Source organism: Anser anser (assembly GCF_964211835.1).
Source record: "Anser anser genome assembly, chromosome: 3".
NCBI lineage: Eukaryota > Metazoa > Chordata > Aves > Anseriformes > Anatidae > Anser > Anser anser.
Genome location: NC_139722.1, coordinates 91,510,928 through 91,532,308, shown reverse-complemented (window position 1 = coordinate 91,532,308; position 21,381 = coordinate 91,510,928). Strand labels below are relative to the sequence as shown.

The window sequence follows — 21,381 nt, the reverse complement described above, 5'->3', positions numbered from 1 at the left end:
CACTAATACTACAACTGTATACATCAAAATTTCAATTGCCTTAACTTTTGTGAGTATGAATAGTCATTACTTTAACTGACAATTATGTCACAGCAGTCAAACACTGAATGGATCTTGCAAGCCTTGTCAAAAAATGGGTATTACATGGCTTCGCCTTCCTTGAGAACCAGGCAGACTGTTTTTAACTGACATGGTAGAAGGCTGTCAAGCTTTCAGTCAGTGCATGTGTTCCAGTACTAACCTCCCCTTACAGTTCTGAAAGTAAGGCTAATGAAAACAACACGTATCGATAATTACAGAAACTCTTGTTCTAGGACTCCAGTCGGAAATATCCTACCAAATGTTAAGAGGTCCACAAGTGCAGAACACATATGTCAGGATCAAAATCTCTCTCTATGTTATTTATTCACTGTGTAAGCAATTAAGTTGTGATCCATTAAGTCTCTTCTAGTCTGTTCCTCTGGATTCTTTTCAATGGATTTTGTCTCAAGAAGAGCCAACTTGCATGGAATATTTGTGCTTGTGAATAAATGAGAAAAAGCAATTATGATCCTTTGCTTTGGACTGTAACTGAAAGGGAAAAAATATGAAAACGTCTCCTTCTTACTTGTGTGAGTCTAGTGATGCTCTTAGTTAACCAGTACGTTGGACAAATGCATCCAAAGATCTTTTGAGCACTGTAGACACATCTCCATGCCTCTCAGCCTGCCTTCTGTGCTGTTAGTCATTGTGGAAGGGATATGGACTAGATCTATTTTGGCTTATCGTTGTCTGGTTAGTGGGTATTGGAGTCATTAACTCATGTCTTCCTCTTTGCTGCTTTTGCCGGTGTTATTGATATGTCAATGTCAAGGTCCCAAGTACCGCAATGCCAGCATGACTGTCACTGACATATTTCTCTTAAGAAGTAACCACAGACTCAGTCCAGTGGCACAGGTTTGCCTGGGTTATGTGAGTACAAACACAGTCCTAAACCACTTCTGCTGATATGCACTGAAGGAAGTGTTAAGTCATCATGTGCTGCTGGCTGGGTGAACCATCTCAGTACCAAAAGGCTCCTTAAGTCCATTCTGCTTATCCCCATGCCTCTGCTCTGATTTATAGCATGATGAAGAGAGCTGATGCATTTGTATTTTTGCTGTGTTATCTTTGATTGCCATGCTGTTCTACATACTTCCAATTCACCCTTATCTGAGTCACCGTGCGTCCATGGTACACTTCATTTCTTCCCATCCAGAAAGGGTGCATGTCTGGTGGCAGCTACAACCAAGCTCACAGTTTCCACTTCCACTTTGGTAAGGAGTTTGTGTTTCAGCCAGGTTTGCTAGATAGATACTCTCTGGTTATGCCTTAGTAAGCTTCTGAGTGGGCAACTGCAGTATCCATTGCTCTATCAAGCCAGAAATCTACTTTAGCCAATGCGCAGAAGCATCCTAGGAGCTGAATATACTTGTCTAGGATTGTCTCATTGACTAGAATAGAGCCAGGTGTTCCCTCAATTCACAGTAGCTATCTCTTGATTATTTTTTTTTTAATTTTTTTTTTTTTAACTAGACACTTTTGAATATTGGTTAAAACATTCATAAGACCTCAAAGTATGTGCCTAAAACTGAAGTGAAGTCCTGTGAAATAATGACCCTTTGCTTTCATCACACAGGTCTCTCTGAAAATGTTTATAGGCACTTGAGGAAGCCAAACCTTATAATCTTGAGAAGACTGTTGTGGGATAAAACATCATGTTAACATCTCTCAGTCTGAGAGCAGTATAGAAAATTGTGACTGAAAATCTCTTTTTAAGTGTTTACAAGTTGCTCTCTTCAGAGGCAAAAAATTATGGCATAATTTTACTAAATACTCTAGAATCTGAAATTCATTCTTATGGGGAAAGAATCTAGATAACTCTATGACAATTAATTCAGAAAGGAAAATAACTTTTTGTATGTTTGCTTTTAAAGTTTATGCAATGAGCTGCTGGCAGTAGGAAGGATCCAAGCTTGCTGAGCAATACATAAAAGGCCAGCTGTAATGGGAGTGGGCTTTCCTCTCTCGAGGAATCATGAGCATGATGGAAAGCAGTAGACAAAAAAAATTGTTGAACATGAGCAGTTTGAGAAAGAAAAAGAAATGCTATCTCCTAAATCCTCCCTTGGGGACTGTGTGATGTGGGATCCATACAGACACACTCCTACAAGATAACCCTTTTTTAGGCTACACCATATGCTCAGGAGCAGCAGACACATTTGTCTTCGTGCAAGAGGGAGGGTGGAATGATTCACTCCAGAGAAAGGTAAAAAATATATGTGTATATATATATATATATATTTCCATATAACAGTGGATTCAGAAATACGTCTGTGAATGTTCTGGGACACTTGAGAGAATAAAGTGGCAAATATCTGTGGACAAACCCAGGGTGCACAAGAGCAAATAAGTCCTAGGGGAGCATTGTGGCACCTTGTTCTATGGTGTATTTACACTATGGAATGAGAAACTGCACTGGTGGTTAGAAAAACATTTCCATCCATTCCCCTTTTCCATGGCACTGCAAAAAGTCACCAGTACGGTCATTAAAAAGCAACTAATTTTCTGAAGCATAGTTATGAATTTTATTCATGACAGAATAAATTCTTTTATACTGCTGAGGTGCTAAAACCAATTAAGCATCCTTTAATATTTCACTGAAGTTTAATCACCGTAAGTCAGAATTATGTCTTCATTAGGTGTATAGCCGCGTGAATTTGAGACCAGACTCTATCTTTGGCTTGTTGCTTATAGTCATTTTGTCTTTCTCTGTGGTTTCTGTTGTCTGAGATAAATTAATATTAATCTGCCCATGAGATGCATTAGATAGTAACTTCTCCAGGTTATGTGCAAGTCAGTGGCTTGTAGGTTTACTGCCATGACACAGCTATCTTCATTTCATCCCTGAACGTAGCACTTTCCAACCACCAAATTTGTGTCAGTGTCACAGCAGGGCCAGTATTTCCCAGGACAGGTCTAGGAAAAACTTTCTCACTGAATGGAAGGATAGCAAAAATACACACCTGCAAAGACAACACACACATGTCCAGGAAAGGGTGGCACCATAAATCTCTCTTACAAAAACAAGCCCCAAAATGAATACAAAAGCTTTGTGGTGTTTGAACACAGGATTTTTCTCACCTGTACAAACTGAGGGGGATGGCATCAGGAACAAAACAGGCCTGTGTTCTGTTTCAGCTGTCTCCCAAGACTGTGGGAACAAAAGCTGCTCCCAAGCAGACTTAGAGGAGACAAGATGGGTCTTGTTAGACCATTGTCATTTTGCTTATTTTGTTACATCTTTTGGTGGAAACATGGGTATTCCTTTCACAGACACCTAGGGACAGGCCATGTCTTCCCCTCTTGTTTAACCAGAGCTGCTGTTCAGCAGGTTTGTAGCTTCGTTTCTTCTGCTGGTAACTCTTCCTCCTTCTGGCATTTAGGTCAAACAGAGAAATAAGAAAGGAAATTAAACTTTTCAAAAAATACCTCACCACACTGTAAGCTGGAGGACTTCCCCAGCAAGAAAGTAGGAAAGGTCATCTTACTGGTCACAGTGAGAGGCTCTGCTCAAGTTTAGCCCTAGTTCTCTCTTTAAGCAAAAAGACATACACTGTGCCTTGGTGAAGTTCTGCCACAAGCGGAGGGCAGTGCCTTCACACGTTACATGGACAGCACTTTCTTGGTGCAACCTAGAAAGAGGGCTCAGTAGTGATTTAGAGAAGAGAACTCAGAGCCAAGAAGTTGTGTATCAAGAGGTGCAGAGGCAAGTTTGGGACTTCTCCCAGCGCAGCCCACTGCAGGGAAGCTAAAATCAGCAAATCTGCTATGTGGAGCACAGCTTCATAGGGCTTCACAAGAGAATAAAGTTCCTGCCTACTTTATTCCCTTGCTCATACATTCTGAGCCGCACTCCAATATTTCTGCTGTGATTGTTTATTGAGAAAAAAAAAAAAAAAAAAAAAGCTTCTGTAAGGGCTACAGAAGTAGGTTCTTTCTTGACTGCAGAGGTAAGAAACCCTCTCAGCCCCTCTAGTTGTTAAAGAATAATGTGCTTCAGTTTCTTCTGAAGGATTACATTAGCTACTAAAAATGATGAGTCAAATGCACATACTGATAACATTCATGACAAGTATACGCATGGGAAATCAGTAATAGAACTAAAGTACCCTAAAACACAGTTCTGGCTGTAGAATCTTATATTCTTATGTAATTATTTTTTTGGAGTACTTTTTTTGTCTTCCTTTCTAGGAATGATTTTGGAGGGGTTGCATGGAGGTTTTGATGCTGCTTAATGTTTTGAATCAAGGTTCAACCCATCTTTTTTACTCCTAAGAAAATTTGGCAAATTTCTACCACTGCTCATTTTGACAGGATGGGGACAGTGTTCCCATGTTTGATAGTGGAAGTGATAAATGACTTTTTATTCTCCAAGTGGGCAAAAATTGTGAGTTTACTACCATAGTGTATTTGATTTGCATTTCATTTCATCCTCTCATTTTTAGCTTTCAGGGTCATTTTTGCACATCCTACTTACTTATGCTGTCTGGAGTTACAGCAGGAGTGTTACAGAGTTTTACAGCTGAAGAGCTCAGAGAAGATTTTACAGAGTGAAGAAGAGAGACTTTTGCAGGCTTTACACTTGAAACTCTGCAGAGAAGACAAATCTGCCAGTCCCTTCATTACTGTCTGCTTTGAAAGTTTTTCAAGCAAAGATTAAAAACAACCCCACCAAAAAAATGCATTATTTTATTTCAATTTCAACAGTACAAGGAGCTCTTACACGTTTGATTTCACAGTATTTAAATATACTTTTTTTTTTTTTTTAGTGAAATTATTCAAAAGCTGTTTTCTGTTAACTGCAATGATTCAAAAGGATGCCTGTAACGTGTAGAAGCTTCTTTAACTTTCATTTTTGTTGGTGGACAATGAAATATTTGTGACTGCCAAAACCTTCAGATATGATGAGTAATAATTAGTCACTGGAAACAAGTAATAATCATTTCAGATCTGGATGTAGCTATATAAATAGACCAATGACATACTTAGCCTTTGTTCTAGTTGGTTTTCATGCAAAAGCTTATTAACTTGCTGATCAACAGCTTATTGTCTGGGTTCAGTCGATCCTAAAACCATATTGAGCAAAACTGCACAACTTAATCTGTAAATTTCTAAATCTCAGGACCCCTGTCAAACTTTGGGTAGTTGGAGAAGCTGAATCATGAAATGAAGTTCTGGTCTCTTCTTAACATTACACCATCAAACATAAACACATCAGTTTTGGTCCTCTGAAATAAAAGGTAGACACCAAATTTGAGCATTCTTTTATTTGTAACCTTCTCTTTTAATAGACTACCTTGCTTAAAAGTAGGATCGAATTATTTCCCAAGTAATTCCAAACCCTCTGTGTATTTTCTGTGAGGGAGAAGTAACATGAGGAGGGTCAAATATTTATTTGCAGAAGTTTATGACTAGTACCTGGGAGAAGAAAATCCAATAACCACTGCTTATGCTTACCTCTTTGCAATGGATTCACAATTGAGATGTGCAACTTATGGCTCTGGACTGCTTACATTTGGTTTTGGATCCTACCATTGGCCTATCAGATGACCCCTGTCATCTTCATTCAGTTTTCTGTGTCTCATTTGTAGCATGTAAGCAATGTCAGTACACTGCTTTTTAGTACAATTTGTTCATGTACTGTGACACTTACCTAAGACCCCTAAGTGGAGAAACTTATTTCTAGGCTAGAATATCATGTTACTATTGGAATCTGTCATTGACTTCTCCTTTGCGTCCTACTGGGGTCATTATAAATGAGAACTTGCTTTCTGAATGGATGGATTTTACTTCCCATTTCAGAAATGTATTTGTCACTCTTCACACAGTATTATCGGACAGTTTTGGTCCAGGCTCAGTTTTGAAAGAAGCAGGATGTCTCTTGTTGCAGAGAAATGCTTTTATCTAATTTTGGCATCACAAACTCAAAGGATGTAACTGTGTTCTTGTCTTTTGTAGACAATTCCTAAATTTAATGTCATCATGTTTCTATAGTTTATCTTGTCTTTCTAGCCTTCCTTTTCCTTTGCTTTACATGTAATACCCAGCAAGTGGCACAATGTCAAACCTCTGCTTCAGGAATGTTTTTATTATGTAGTTATGCTTTTTATTTTATTTTATTTTATTTTATTTTATTTTATTTTATTTTATTTTATTTTACTTTATTTTTCACATAGGTGACAATGCTTTTGACCGTCAGTGACTTTTTTACTCCACGTTCTCATTTTACAATTGAAAAACAACACATATCTTCCCTAATGTTATTGCAAAAGTCACTCTGAATCATCTTGGTTCTTTTTACCTTGTGTGTTGTTGTACAAGTTTCATAGGGATTTTTGTCACAAAAGATTTTCTCCCTGTTCTGACTCAGAAACTAAAATCTTGATGGTTGTCACAAAAACATTTTGTTCAAACTTTCCTTTTTTGTTTTTCAATTATTACTTTTTTTTTTTTTTGTTAATTTACAGGAAGCAAGCAATTCTAGTGTATCCATTTTCTATTGCAAAAGTTGTTTCTCTTGTTTCCTGAGAGGCTAGATGGTTGGATCTGCGGTCTTTCAGTTTTACCACAATCTTTGCTTGCTTTTAAAGCAGCCTGTGATTATTAAAATCTCTTCAAATAACCCTCTTTTCATGTTTCTATATTGTGCCAATGTTCTTCTCTGGATATATGTAAACTCTGACTGTATCTTGGTGAGCTGATATTTATTTGGCTCATTTTTGGAGAATTAGCAAATGTAATTCTCACATTCTGTCAACTAACAAAGACATTTTTTCAACTTCCTAATGAGAGGGATGCTCAAGATTCTGGGAGATGACCATTCCCAATGTCTTGAATTTAACCACAAGTTCAGTCACTGAAACATTAGCAGGGCCCAAAGGAATTTGGGGGAACTCTTAAATGATATGTGATTAAACTTTTTAATAGCATGTAATCTGTGTCTTAAACGTATGTTGAAACACTTCTTTATATAAAGCAGTATGTCAGTTTGTACACTTATTCTATGGGTACTGAGAGCTCTAATTCTCTTCTCTGACCAGGGCACAAAGCTTTTGTGACAGAACAGCCTGAAACAGCATGCTGGAGTTTGCTTTGACCAGGCAATTACAAAACATGCAAGAGCATGACTTTGAGCAATGTTTGGTGTTCTTGTCACTCCAGCACAACCCTCCAGAAATAAAATTATCCCGTGCTGTAGGACACAGAGTTTCTGCAGGACATATGAGTTGCAACTTAGCATAAGTGCTCTGCATAGTAAGCATGAAAGAAGTCACTGAAAATCCTTCTCCTCCTCTTTACCTCATCTCACATGAAATCTTACAGAAAAAGGGGAAGGACAGCTGTCAACCAAATTATTATCATTTGCACAGATTTCACTGCCTGTAAATAAGTGGAAAACTCCACTTGTAACTCACAAGAAAGGGTAGCATGTGACTGAATTGCACAGCTCTGTGATGCCAGGAAAATAGCAGCATCCCTACTGCAAATGAATTTCCTCTTAGCTTCTAAACGTATTCATTATTTATAATGTTGTTTCTCTTCTGGGAACCTTTGCTGGTATGGTAGGATGACCTTTTCTGTTGTAAATGTCCAATTCTGTATAAACAAGTTCAAAACTGAGTCAGATAAAATAAACATGACACCTCAGCCAAGTGGAGGGGCTATACAAATCTGTCTATACAAATCTGGAAGAGTGTCCCAGGTCCCACACTCTACTTGAAGATTTGAGCACACCTTCCATGGATAACTTTTACATCTTCCCAACCTTAGAAATGTGATAGCTGTAATGTGTTGTTGTGACTATCAGTAGAACACCCTAATGACTTTAGATATTTTTTGGTTAATCTCGGATTTACAGACTAGCTTTCTGAAACATTGCTGTGAATTATGGTAGCTCACTAACTCAGCTTTAACATGATACAAAGTGAATTTATGAGTGTGGCTATTCATTGTTTCCATAAATACTTCAGCTTCACATTTACTAACAGAAATATTGTGTGGGCTTTCAATTACTCTGCTAATGAGCTTAAATATGTTTTAGTTGGATTTGAATTAGTGTGAGGATTTTTTTTTTCTGAGGCAATTACTGTTCCAGATAGTTTGAGGTGAAAGGTGCTTTATGTGCTGATGAATAATGGGTGTGACTAGATTTATCTTTTGTGCTGTCAAATGTTCCTGGGGTATGTCTGTAGTCCCTTAAAAGATAAAAGTTAATGATAAGGGCACTAAATGCCTGCTGCTGTCACATTCTCTTGAAATAAATGATAGTATAGAATAGGTAGCTTGAAAGTCTCATTTTGTTCTGTTATACGAACATTAGGCATAACAAGTTTGTCCCAGTGCAGTAACATGTACCTGGAGAACTGAACTGAACACCTTCATTGATTCATGGCATTACAGGTGGATTCTGTAGAATCATAGAATATCTGGAGTTGGAAGGAACCCACAAGGATCATTGAGTCCAACTCCTGGCTCCACACAGGAATACCTAAATATTAAACCACATGTGTAAGAGCACTGTCCAAATGCTTCTTGAACTCTCACAGGCTCAGTGCTGTGACCACTGTCCTGGGGAGCCTGTCCCAGTGCCCGACCATCCTCTGGGTTCAGAACCTTTTCCTAACACCCAGCCTGACCCTCCCCTGTCCCAGCTCCATGCTGTTCCCTCAGGTCCTGTCGTTGCACCCAGAAAGCAGAGCTCAGCACCTGCCCCTCCACTCCCCTCGTGAGGAATCTGTTAGACCATGATTGGTGGTCTTGTGGCCTTTATTCATCGAGAAGTGCCTCGTGAATTCTGCCTGCTTGTGGATCCCTATTATAAGCAAGAATTTGTCTGGGAATAATAGGGAGAGAAGCATTTCCTCCTGGACTAATGGCTAGAAGAGGGGATCAGAATACCTTGTACCACAGTGTTCCCTCCTCAGCCTTGTGCAGTAATTTCCCCTAGAAGCCTATGTTTTGTTCTGTTGCCTATTGAATTACTTCAGTGCATCCCCAGGGGAAACTCTTCAGCAACCTATTGGATCTCACCAGAAATATATATTCTCTGAACTCGTAGTTTAGTGTTTTTTGTTTGTTTGTTTGGTTTGGTTTGGTTGGTTTGGTTTTTTGTTTTGTTTTGTTTTGCTGTTTGTTTTTCCGTGTAGCACAGAGGATATATTCATTATCAGTATCTCCCTAGCTCACCATCTCATGTCACACTTATGTAATCCTTTTGGTTCTGTCTTCTCTTCTTCACCACCACCCCACTTTTCCAAATGGGCAGAAAAGAGCATAAGCAAATTAGGAAATAATAATGAAAAGATATGTACTTTTTATTTCAATTGACAAGACAGATTCTCTGAAGGGTGGCTGGATGCATGAGTGATGAGGAGACAAGATTCATACAAGCAGGAAGGGATTTGTGTTTAATAATAGACGTTCCATCTGAAGGCAAAATTATGACTGTATGTCATAAAAAAGAAAAAACACTAAAAACAAATAAAATAAAAAATGCAGGAAATTATTCATGCTGGGTTGAGTTAGTGTTTACTGAATATGTCTGGCTACCTCCTGGAATTATCTGACATTTCCTTATGTTGACATGACTGACAGCAGAATTATATACCTAATACTAACAACTATCTTTTCCCTAGGACACAAGAAGTAAGCAAATGCAACATTTTTTTTTTTTTTGAGATGCAGGTCACAGTAGACCTCTGTCTTTCTCAGATTATTAGATTCAAAAACCTTGAATCAGGTGCCAAATGACTGTGAGAATTTCACACAGCAAAATACTTGGTACTTTTCCTTTGTTTCTTGATTCCTGAGGCTTTAGGATGATCTGAAGGTATATATTCAAGGCCTTATTTTTATTTATTTTTTTCTTTTTAAAGGATTGGAAATTAATCTTCAGTATTGGCTTGCTTAATTTTTTATAGCATTTCAGATTCTTCTTTCATTCCATGCCTCCAGAAGCAGCGGTTTTCAGGTGGGAAAAAAACACAGCAAAAAAATGACAATGGCATACACCATAAAACTTTCAAGAAAATCACAAAAGTTGGCAGCACAAAAGAGTGCCAACTATGCAGTCCAAATTTGTTAAGTACTTGCTCTTGCTTCCAGACATTAAATCAAGCATGAAATTTTCAGAGATATTTAAATCCTTCTAGTCTTCCTTTGATCTTTTTTTGGCCTTTTCTCCAGCCTTCTCAATATCTGTCCACCATATGATCTTTTTCCACTGCCCTGATTCACTTCACTGTCTTTCTAATTGTCTTGGTTTTGCTGAAAGATCTTCATCTCTGTTTGATAGCACTCAACTGTACATTGATCTGTTTCTTTGATCTTAGACCCAATTCAGTGGTCAACTGATCTACTTCCATCATTTTGATAGCAACCACATGCCTACACCCTTGCCAGTTAGTGCCCCACCAATGACTGTTTTGGACCTGTTAGTCTTTCTGCCAGTTTTTGCTGCTCTGACACTGCCAGAGTCACCAACTGTCATCTTCATCTTTGCTTCTTGCATTCTTTCTCACTTTTCCTCTCTTCATTCTTTCCTTGTCTGTCCTCAACACCTCCTTGCTTCTCTTGTCTGCTAAAGAGCAAGGTCTGTGTACCATTAAGCTACAACCTCTAGGCTTTAAAGGACATTTTACATTGTGCTGCAGGTAATGAATTCCATTCTATGATTACCAACTCTTTTTCCACATTCTTTAGCCAGTCATTCTCCAGTATGTCACCACTGAACATTCCCCTCTTCCGTTTCTCTATCATCCTACTTTAATCCCACTGGCAGTGAAAGTGGACACTCCATCTGAAAGGTAGGACTCTACCAGACTCTTCTACAGTGCTTTGAAAGAAGACTAGCTGGAATCATAATTTTATTTTTATTTTTTAAGAATTACCTGATAATCTGGAACAACAGAAAAAACAACAACAACAACAACAACAAAAAGCAAAACAGCCAAAAACAACTGATTTTAAAATAGCAGATGAAGCTTTTGGTGAAGTAAATGAATATTTTTGGCTTGATATTTTCACTGAAAAATGAAAATTAGATTTCAACATCAACATTTTCTGGATCAATTTCTAGTTCTGAGATTGTCAGTATTTTGCACTTCTTATGTGAAGTCAGCTCAGTGTTTGGGGAATTTTAAGAATATGAAGGTACTGACTGATATTTTCACAATAAGGCATTTACAGACAGGAAAGTTAGCTTACTAACTAACTGGGATATGATTTTATAGGACCCTAGCTATTTCACCTTGCCACCTCTCTTACCTCTCTTCCTCTCCTTTTTCCCCTCTTCAATACAGATATTTAGTAAATGGTGACAATGTTGCATTGTAACATTAGTAACTGCTAAACAGTGCACTACTGAAGGAATTATGAATTACTTCATAATTAGTGTATGCATTACAGGTCTGTTGGTAAATTAATGATTGCCCAGAAACATCCCCATATACCCCAAACTCCTCATCTATATTGCCAAAGTCTTGATATGATTGCTGGAATTATTTTTGCATCATTGTTCAGGAGTTAAAATATTCCAAGGGCTATTCTATATGTACAGCTTTCTGGGGCCACTCTGTAGACAAAGAGAATTTACCAGCTGAACCGTTCCTTGACAGGCGTCTGTCTTGGGATAGATATATCATGTGCATGGAAATGGCTGAAGTAGAATCATGAAGGAAGCAAATCCATACCTGAGCAATTTGCCTTTATTTGTGTGTTTGTTTGTTTGTTTTTAGAGATACAAGCATTTAATAGAAAGTCATTAGCATGTATGACTTTTTATTTCATATGCCTACCATTCAGTTAAAAAGGATAAATCATATTGCAGTGTAGATGATGTATAGCCCTGGACAATACAAAAGAAAGCACTGCAAGAAAAGCAACATGGTCTAGCAGGTCAGTGTAAAACTGAGTCCTGGGAGTTGCAAGTGCCTCCTCAAAGGAGCTGTTGTGACAGCTCCCTGCAAGTTCTGTGATTAAGGCAGTTTCAGGCTAAAACTAGATGGTATCATACACCTCATAGTATGGAAAAAAAGGAATGGAATTGCCTAGCCAATTAGCCTAATCTGTTTTTTTCTCTAATTTGTCTGCTTTGCATAACCACAATATTAACCAGCAGTTTACTGCTAATCCCCAGCGCTACGAAGAAGAAAAGAATCCATTTGTGTATTACAGTGTAATCATAATATCTACTAATTTCCTCCCATACACTACAGGCCTCTTTTGAAAGCATATTGCTGGCATTATCCCCATTTTATAAATGAGGAGACTTATAGTACAGCAAAATGATTTCTCAGGAACTGAAAGTTACTGATAAAGTAGAGCCTGATATCAGTGTAACTGATAAAGCAGAGAATAAAACACAAGTCTCCTAAATTCTCAGCCCAGTTCACTGCCTACAAGCTTCAGCGTTCACTTGCATCTGGGATTATGGGTGAAGTTTACTTCAACCCTTTTTCTCCTGTATTTCTAAGTCATTTATTTTTTGATTTTCTTAATATCACTGCATACTGAAGGGAATAATTACAAATTTGCTTTATGTATGTCATGTCTACAAGGACACATCAAGGACTTTTTAGCAATGATGGTAGAAAATAAAGTTGAAAAAAGGGTGCTAACACTTTTCTTTTTTGAAAAGAAATAGTGTCATGGTCTCGTTTTGATGCTTTCAGAAGATGAGACAAATTTTTATGAATTGAAGGATATATATTGTTTGAATAAGCCTTGAAAACTTTCAGCTCACCTTCCTAGCTCTTCATCACACATAAACTCACATAAGAGCATGTGCTTATTAATATTACATTTCAGACATGTGCCATGCTCCAGTCCTGGCCACAGGTCCCCTCCTCTTCCAATAAGTGTTGCCATTGTGCTAAAAGGTGAGAGAAGAGGGCTTTTTTTGTTTCTTAAGGAGGTTGTAAGACCCCCTGGATCATTTCATTGCTTAGAGGGAAGATATTTGCAGGGTTCCGAATCTTGTCCTTATAAAAGCAGTTTTCCTTGGAGTATTTTGATCTTCACTGATAGAATTCAGAAGCTATATTAAGAGACAAATAACAAATTCTGGTGCCAATGTGGAGGAGATTTGCCTGCTCCTCCTACCACAAAGAAACTAAACTGGAGGAGAAATACAGAAAGTACTGTTTTATGTATCTGGATTGTGAAATTTCAGTAAGGAGAAAACAAAAACTTGCAGATATTTTCAAATTTCTTGTTGTTCTAACTAGGTTTTAAATGTCCTTTGTTAAGTGGATTCCCCATCCAAAGCTTTTTGATTTTAGATGCTCTTCTGAGAACTATGTCTCCACACTTACACCATTTACATATTTAAGTACTCTTTCACTTTCCCAGGCCTTAATATTCCTGGGCTCTTTAAACTGCACACATTAAAACCTATCACAACTTAGCATTAGTTTAAAATTAAGCAAGAGTTTTGCTAGTTGATTTTCTCTTGCAGTTAGTCAACTGTTACTTTTTTCCGTAAAGAAAGGCTAATATCAAATTTAGATCTTTACTCTCATTCTGTGACAAGAAGCAGCTCTTCAAGAGACCCACACAGCCCTGCAGAGCTCGTGGGCAATATCAGGCTCGTTGCGTCAAGAAGCAAAGCTGCTTTTTATGTCCTCTAGTGATCTGGCCAATAGATTCTGGCTAACTGAACCAACTTTTTGTGTTTAGTTTTTCTGAGATGACTGAACAAAACTTTACAGGAGTTCTGCTTAGCCACAGTTTTAAAGAGCTCTTTTGTTTTTGTGGCAGCTCCTGGCTATTGAGTCTCAATGGCAGGGCACAGTCGCCCATGATTGATGTTGCTAAATGTGCACAGTGACCATGAAGTGACTGACTACCCAGGTGACACAGCAAAGCAGAGGCTGAAGTGGCATCTTGCAGCTACCTGTGCTGAGGACAATCAAAATGTCATCAATATCCCAGAGTGAAAATGTGTCTGAACCAATTTTAGGTGTGGGGAATGTTAAGACCTGTCATTCATCATAGCTGACTGGCATTGCATTTGGGGAGGGTGGGTTAAGGCATGGAAAGTGTACCAAAATACTCTTACTATTTGGCAGCTTCATGAAAACAAGATCTTCCCTACAAGCTTGAAAACCAAGTCTGAGATTAATTACTTAACTCTTAGTAGACTTGAACTTGGTGCTTACTCGTATGCTCAGCTGTTCTCCTACAATAACATTAATTTGAATATTTTACAAGAACATTTGACGTTTATTTATGGAAACATCCAGAATTCTTCATTTTAAATGTATATGGGGAGTTGATTGCTTTTTCCATAATTGGGATTGCAACTGTGTTCTTTTACAAAGCTATTATTAGTAGCAATATTATCACAGCTGTAGCTTCCAGGACTGACTGAGTTTAAAAATGACTCAGTTTCTTTGGAAGGCTAAGATGAGTTTTTATGATAAGTTTCAGCTTTAGGACTGATTTTGGCCTCACTGTCGTACTTTTAAAAATGGACTGGCATCATATTTTGTGCCACTATCAATAACTGCCAGCCCTTGAAATGTTCCAAGTAGCTACATTTCCTTGAAAGCTTATGCATAATCAGATATGAAGAAAGCAAGTTGTAAACGATTAAAGTTACCAGTGTTCATTCTATATAAATTGGCATGGAGTATTAAACTGAAATACTGCATTTCTTCTATTTGTATAAGATATGTGCAATGCTATATGCTATGTAAACTCATTTGTTTGCTGTTTGCGCAGATAGAATAAAAAGATCTCTCTGTGTTTCATCAGCGTAAAGCAAAAGGAACCACTCTAGCAGATGGTACTATAGCTCTGTTTTTCATGAGTTATGATCCAAGACGGATACTCGGTTTTGCAGGGCTGTCTATTCTGTTAACTATACTACTTGTTTGTAATGAGGTTTCATAGTGAAACAATTTCTGAAGGGCTCACACACCGCAGAATTTTTTAAGCATGAAGCTGAGAGTGATGGTGGAAAGTGGACACTAGGTGTTATAGAAGGAGGTATAAAGTGATGGGTGAAACTGTTCCTGACTCTGAAGATTGTACGTTTGAAAACTGATAGGATTCTGTTATTCCATGTGTCATCCTTGGTGTGTGCATATGTCATTCCCTTGGCAGGATGGGGACTATACGAAGCCTATGCAAGATAAGTAAGAATTGAGACAAGGCTTCCCACTCCCTGGAGCAGAGTGAAGCGTGGGATGGGTGACATATCCCTGCAATCTCTGGGACCTGGGAGAGCTGAGGGAATTGGCTTGCTGAGGAAGACCGAACTGACAATAAGTGCAATAGTATTTTGATCAGCACCAGGCCTTCCTTTAAGGCTGTCAGCATGTCCCTTCTTGCAGATCAACTGGAAAATGTGAGAATATGTGTCAGATAGAAATAGCTGTAACAGCTGGCCTGCTGGCCCACTTATTCACAGGCCTGAGAATACTATAGTGAACTACGATAACAACTGGTGGAAAAGAGAAATACAGTAATAGTCAACAGGAACAATCAGTACTGTGGTCTATGGGTTTTAGTTATGAAGACAATACAAAACTGTTCCTCGAACAATTCAACACTAAGCAAGCTTTGCCCCAGCTGCTGTTGTAGCCAGTGGTGTATTGTTGTCAAAGCCTCAGGAGACGAGAACAATTAGAAATAACTCAAGACCAACCATTGTGACTATCAATAACCATTTTAGCAACCGTACCTGGAGTTTTCCAGGAGGGCTGCTTTATGTCCTCTCAGCTCATTCTGAACAGCTCATCTATGTCTGCACAGAGCATCTCTATTAGGATGATAAATGTACCAAGGATCTCAAATATAATACTGAGTAAACTTGCCCGGTTATATTTATATTCCAGGTGTCTCTCACTGATATTACATTTACTTACAGATTTTTTTGTTTGTTTGATTGATTTTTAAAAAGGGGCCACATCCTCGCCTGTGGCCAGAATGAAGGGCAGTGTAAGTGTGGAAGGGCATAAATGCAAAGATGATCAGATGTCCACCTTTGCAGTGCCCTGATGCTGCTCCTGTGTGCAGATTTGCTCCCTCACACTGCACAGAAGGGTCCCTGGAGTGCTGTAATGTGTGCTAGCTGTGATGGCTATTTGGGGCTAGAAAAAAGCTTGGCACACCCACAGGCAGTATGCCTTTTCGTTTTGGCCTAGCCTTACTGTCCCAATTACACTCACACCAGCTTTGCTGTGTGGTGTACTTTGTTGCTTGTGCTAGAGATTAGTAGATCTAAATCAGAAAGGGCTGTTTCTAAGCTCAGCTACTTTGTCTCCCTCTAGCCAGTTATTATGTGGAAGTAAAGAGAAAAAAAGCATGGGATACCTCTTTGACTTTGTTCTTGGCTACCCACCAAGCACTGAATCTGAGGTTCTTCATTGCCTACCTCTAACATGCTGCAGTTTTTTCACCAGTTGAAATGGGTGTAGACCATTTTCATTCCAACAGCTAATTTTAAATGCCAGTGATGCTCTAATAATTTATGAGATCAAATGACTACTTAAGTTTTGTGGCAGCAAAGAACAATATCCATAAATAAAGTTGGAGTAAACTTACTTGCTGTAACTGGGGTTGGATTTGACTAGATTTTTTTTTATTTTATAATAAATATACTTTTTTTCCATTTCCATATCTTCCTATCTCTCCACACTCATGCCTCCACAGCTCATACTGCAAATGCCAATACTTCTTTTTCACTGAAATAGGGAGAGCAGTTGCAAGAAGAAATGTCTGGCAAAGCAGAGAGCTGCATTTCTAGGAGCCATTTTTTCCACAGTAGGGAGTAGGAGGATAGGGAAAAGGGAGGGGAAGGAGGGGTATGGAATTGAAAAGAAAGAGAAGTGGCCGCCTGCCTCGTATTCTCAGAAAATGTGAAAATCAAATGTAGCTTCTTGTCTTCACAAGGTAAGCACCCTGCCAGTGTTACACAGTAAATGTTCAGACACCTGTAAAGCACTGTCATGACTGCCAGGTTCAGATTTAGCAAATGCAATGGTCATTTGCACACTCTGAAAGAACTGTTCTTTGTAGACATAATATATATATATTTATTTTATTTTATTTTATTTTATTTTATTTTATTTTATTTTATTTTATTTTATTTTATTATTTTATTTTATTTTATTTTATTTTATTTTATTTTATTTTATTTTATTTTATTTTATTTTTCTGAATTATCTGTTCAGGTTTGAATATATTTAAGATTAGGTCAGGCAGATGTGAACAAAGAAAAAGAACAGACTAGGTTTTTTTTTTTTGTTGTTGCTTTCTTTGTTATCCCATTTGTTGCACATTGGGTAGATGGTCCTCAAACTTCTGCATTAGTGTGGGCATTTCTGCTAGGATGTTGGACCCACAGGAACTGGGAAGTTTGAATGCCTGCTTGAACTTTAAGTCTCTGACTCCTCTCTGCCAGTACCCAAACTGCTGCTGTCATGACTGTTCTCTTTTCTTCTTTTTCCTTCAGTGTCAAGAATAACCCATTTTTTCTTTTATCTTTCTCCCCCCCCCCTTTTTTTTTTTTTTTTTAAGGATGATTCCTGCTACAAACAAAGCCTTTGTCGTAAACAACCTTGTTTCTGGAACAGGCTATGACCTCTGTGTACTGGCAATGTGGGATGACACGGCTACAACCCTTACTGCCACCAATATTGTGGGATGCGCCCAATTCTTCACCAAAGAAGACTACCCTCAGTGTCAGTCGATGCACAGCCAGTTCCTGGGTGGTACCATGATTCTCATCATTGGAGGCATCATTGTGGCGACTCTGCTGGTGTTCATTGTAATACTCATGGTACGCTACAAGGTCTGCAACAATTCCCAGGGGAAGATGTCCAATGTCAGCAATGTCTACTCGCAGACAAATGGAGCACAACCAGTTCAGAATGGAGTCCTGCCCCAAGTAAATCCCAAAGTGGTGGTGAGAAATGAACTTATGGAGTTTAACTGTGAGTCTGTGCGGAGCAGCATCTCCTCTTCTTCCAGCTCTCTGAATAGCCGTGACTGTGATAACTATAGCCTCCAAAGTGAACAGGGCACATTGTCCAGTAAGTGGAGGCCCCCCTCCAGGTCAAAACACAATATTGACCGGCTAATGGGAGCTTTTGCCTCCCTGGAACTGAAATGTCAGAAAAAGGAGGAGACGACAGACTCCAGAACTTCCACTGTGGCTCATCACTCGGACAAAGAGCCACTGCTGGGCCAGCCAGAGTCCAAATTTCGCAGCCTCCTCATGTTGCCTCTGGAGGGCAAAACTAAACGTAGCCATTCTTTTGACATGGGAGACTTTGCCACATCTCAGTGTTGCACCTACCCAAAAAAGATAACAAACATTTGGACAAAGAGGAGCCTCTCAGTGAACGGCATGCTTTTACAGTATGATGACAATGACCTAACAGGGGTGAAAGGGACTTATGGGAGTTCAGAGTGGGTAATGGAAAGCACGGTGTAAATATCAGTGTCTCCCCCCATCTTCTCCCCTCATGTGTGATAAAGTGTGGTTTGCTGCAGAGCCATGCATTTGGAAGGAGAGGGGAGTAAATGTTTTCAGATGTACTGGCCAATAAATAAGAAAGGTAAAAAAAATAATAATAATAGGGACGCTAAAGGAGAAAGAAGGTCCTGAAATGTGAATAGGCACGCATGGCACCATTCTTGTCTGGACCCAACTGAACCATGTGTGATTGTTTCAAGGATTTTACTAGTTATATTTAGCATTGCTTTCCAAAAGTTTCTCAGACTCTTGGTGAACTGTCAAACAAGATTAAATAAGGAGGATGAAAAGGGGTTCGACAGCATAAATTTAATTTTAAATCTTTTTTGTTTGTTTGTTTGTTTTGGTTTGGTTTGTTTTTGAGGGGTGGTCTTTTTTTTTTTTTTTAAAGGGCACCTTTTCCTTTTCTTTCATTCACAGAAAGGGGCTTCTGTGGATGTAAGACTGGTGCTAGAATGCGTCTGTTTTTTACTGCAAGTGATTTTCTCAAACGTGCAGGCAGGGCATCCACAGGGACAGATCAGAGCAAATTGTTCATCTTAATCTCATAGTGTTAACTATGACAGCTGGGAAAATAACAGTACTTGTTGAGTGGGTTTTTGGTTGGGATTTAGTGTATTTTTTAAAATTTTGTTTTGTTTTGCCTTGTTACTGCTTTTGAGTTGGTTTAGTTTTGTTTAGTTCTGTTTTGTTTTCTTCCCTGACAGAAAGTGTTTTTCCCTGCATTTTTGTTTTTGTCTTCAGTCTTTTATCAAATCCCCTAGATGAGAAGGAGGATATGCACAGAGATCAAATTTCTGAAGTACTGTATAACCCACCTCCAATACCACCAAAAAAAAAAAAAAAGTGGAAATCCAGAAATCCAGGAGCTAATAAATTTTAAAAAATCATCCTTTCTTCCATCTTCTTCATAGTCTCGGCTTCTCAGTGCTTAAAGCAGATTGCAACAGCTATTGATATTTGTGGGGATTTTGCTATTAAAGATGGGGAAAATAGATATGAAAATTTCATATTAAAGGAAAAAGAGAGGGAAAACCAAAGTGTCTCCCATGAACAGTCTACATTATGAATACAATGGCTTCTGGCAAAGGTCACACTGTCACTCTCTGCTCTACTGACAAAGAAAACACAAACTTTCACCCTGTTGTGACAAAAGCTCTTTTGTCTATACAGTCACCGCAACACGGCTTGACTGTACCAGTAGCATCACATGAAATGTAAGTTTTTGTGTGTTTCAGTGGATTGGGTATGTTCCCAATTAGCCACATAAAATGAGTGAAATTTGGATGTCACAAGGCAGGGAGTCTCCCATGTGTCCCCTGCATTACATCCAGCCCTTCCCCAGTCCGCAGTGTCCTACAATGCCCTTATCCCTCACACTAAGCTATTTGCTAAGAACAGGAGCTCTTTAGGGCTTGTAAACTGATTCTCAGATTCCCTTTTGGGGAGCATTGCTGTGGTTTTGGGAATGCACATGGCCCATTGTCCTCAGTGACTTATTGTCCTCAGTGACTTTACTGTGATTTCCAGTATTTTGGTGGCTACTACAACTGTCTTTCTTGTTTATTTACTTGTTGGCTGCCAATGATTAGCTGCTGGGAACCATTCTGAAATTGCACATTGTTCCTATGATTTTGTAAAAGACATGTAGAAAGGGTGCAAGGCACAAAAAAAAAAAAAAAACATGAAAAAAATCTATGTATATTTTTTTTAAAGGTGCAGAGATTTATTGTGACATGGCTGTGTACTTGATCTTGTATTCGTCATGTTTCCTACTTGGAGTTTTAGAAAATGACATCCCTGTGATCAGAATATTTTTTCCTTTTTCCTTTTTTCTTTCACTCTTTATTTATTTATTTTTTTCTACAAAATGTACAGTAAAAAAATTATTGGGGAAAAGAAATGTACCTGCTTTTCATTTATTTGCTGTTCTGTGATCATCTTTGAAACCTGTATAAGGAGCAGTGATTATTTAAAATATGATCTTGAAAACCTTTTTGGAATGCATGAGAAAAGATTTTGTTAAAGGACATCTCATTTTTTTTTTCCCTGTGGTTACAGTTGTAGAGGTCTATATCACTAATGTATTTTAACAGTGAACTATTCCCCTGATCAAAAAGGTGAAGAAATAAGAGGAAGCTTTTTTATTGGCTTTGTAGGTTTTTGCTCACAGCCAACATTAATATATTAAAAAGAGATACAGTCAAACTTTGTTTGCAATATCTTTCAAAATTTCTGATTTTCTCATGTTTTCCAAGAGAAATGACACCTCTAAGTGCCAGAATTTGCATCAACCAACTGTCCAGATGGCAGCTTCCTATTAACTATTAATGACATTTACATTTATGTTGCACTGAAGACTCCTAAAGAAGTTCATGTAATGATTTTTCTTTTCCTTGTTGCACTGTGGTGTGGTTCAACTATTTATTATTATGTTCCTGCTTTCCTTTGAGCATGATGTCTGGGTTGTTTTTAATTTAGCTGTTGAGTTCATCATCAATATTAGTAGCATATGCAGCTGTGAATTTTCAAAAGCAATATCTTACACTCTTTTCTTTATTAAAAAGCAAAACATCTATTTCACATTCTCATACAAGATTAGAGTAACTCAACAGATGCTGCTTTAAAATAATGGATAGTTGCCAAAGAGCCCAGGTAATAAAGTGCACAATCTAACAGCTGTATTTATTACTGTTAATCATGATTTCAATTCATTTAGCTTTAATGAATGAGGCTCAATCCGCATCAGCATATTTGCAAATAGTGAGTAAAATTAAATGAGCACCCAGCAATTGCCTTTGGTGTTCATGGCA

At 38.3% G+C, this 21,381-nt stretch overlaps 1 protein-coding gene across 8 annotated transcripts in view; it reads left to right on the top strand.

The window, feature by feature from the left end:
- LRFN2 (leucine rich repeat and fibronectin type III domain containing 2) overlaps positions 1 to 20,471 on the top strand; it is a 227,500-nt gene extending 207,029 nt beyond the window's left edge. For all 8 annotated transcript variants that reach the window (XM_083829389.1, XM_083829388.1, XM_083829387.1 and 5 more), the window contains one exon: positions 17,608 to 20,471. In XM_083829389.1, the coding sequence (XP_083685515.1) occupies positions 17,608 to 18,526 (919 nt within the window). In that variant the 3' untranslated portion in view covers positions 18,527 to 20,471. The remainder of the gene's footprint in view (positions 1 to 17,607) is intronic.
- Positions 20,472 to 21,381: the final 910 nt, after the last annotated feature.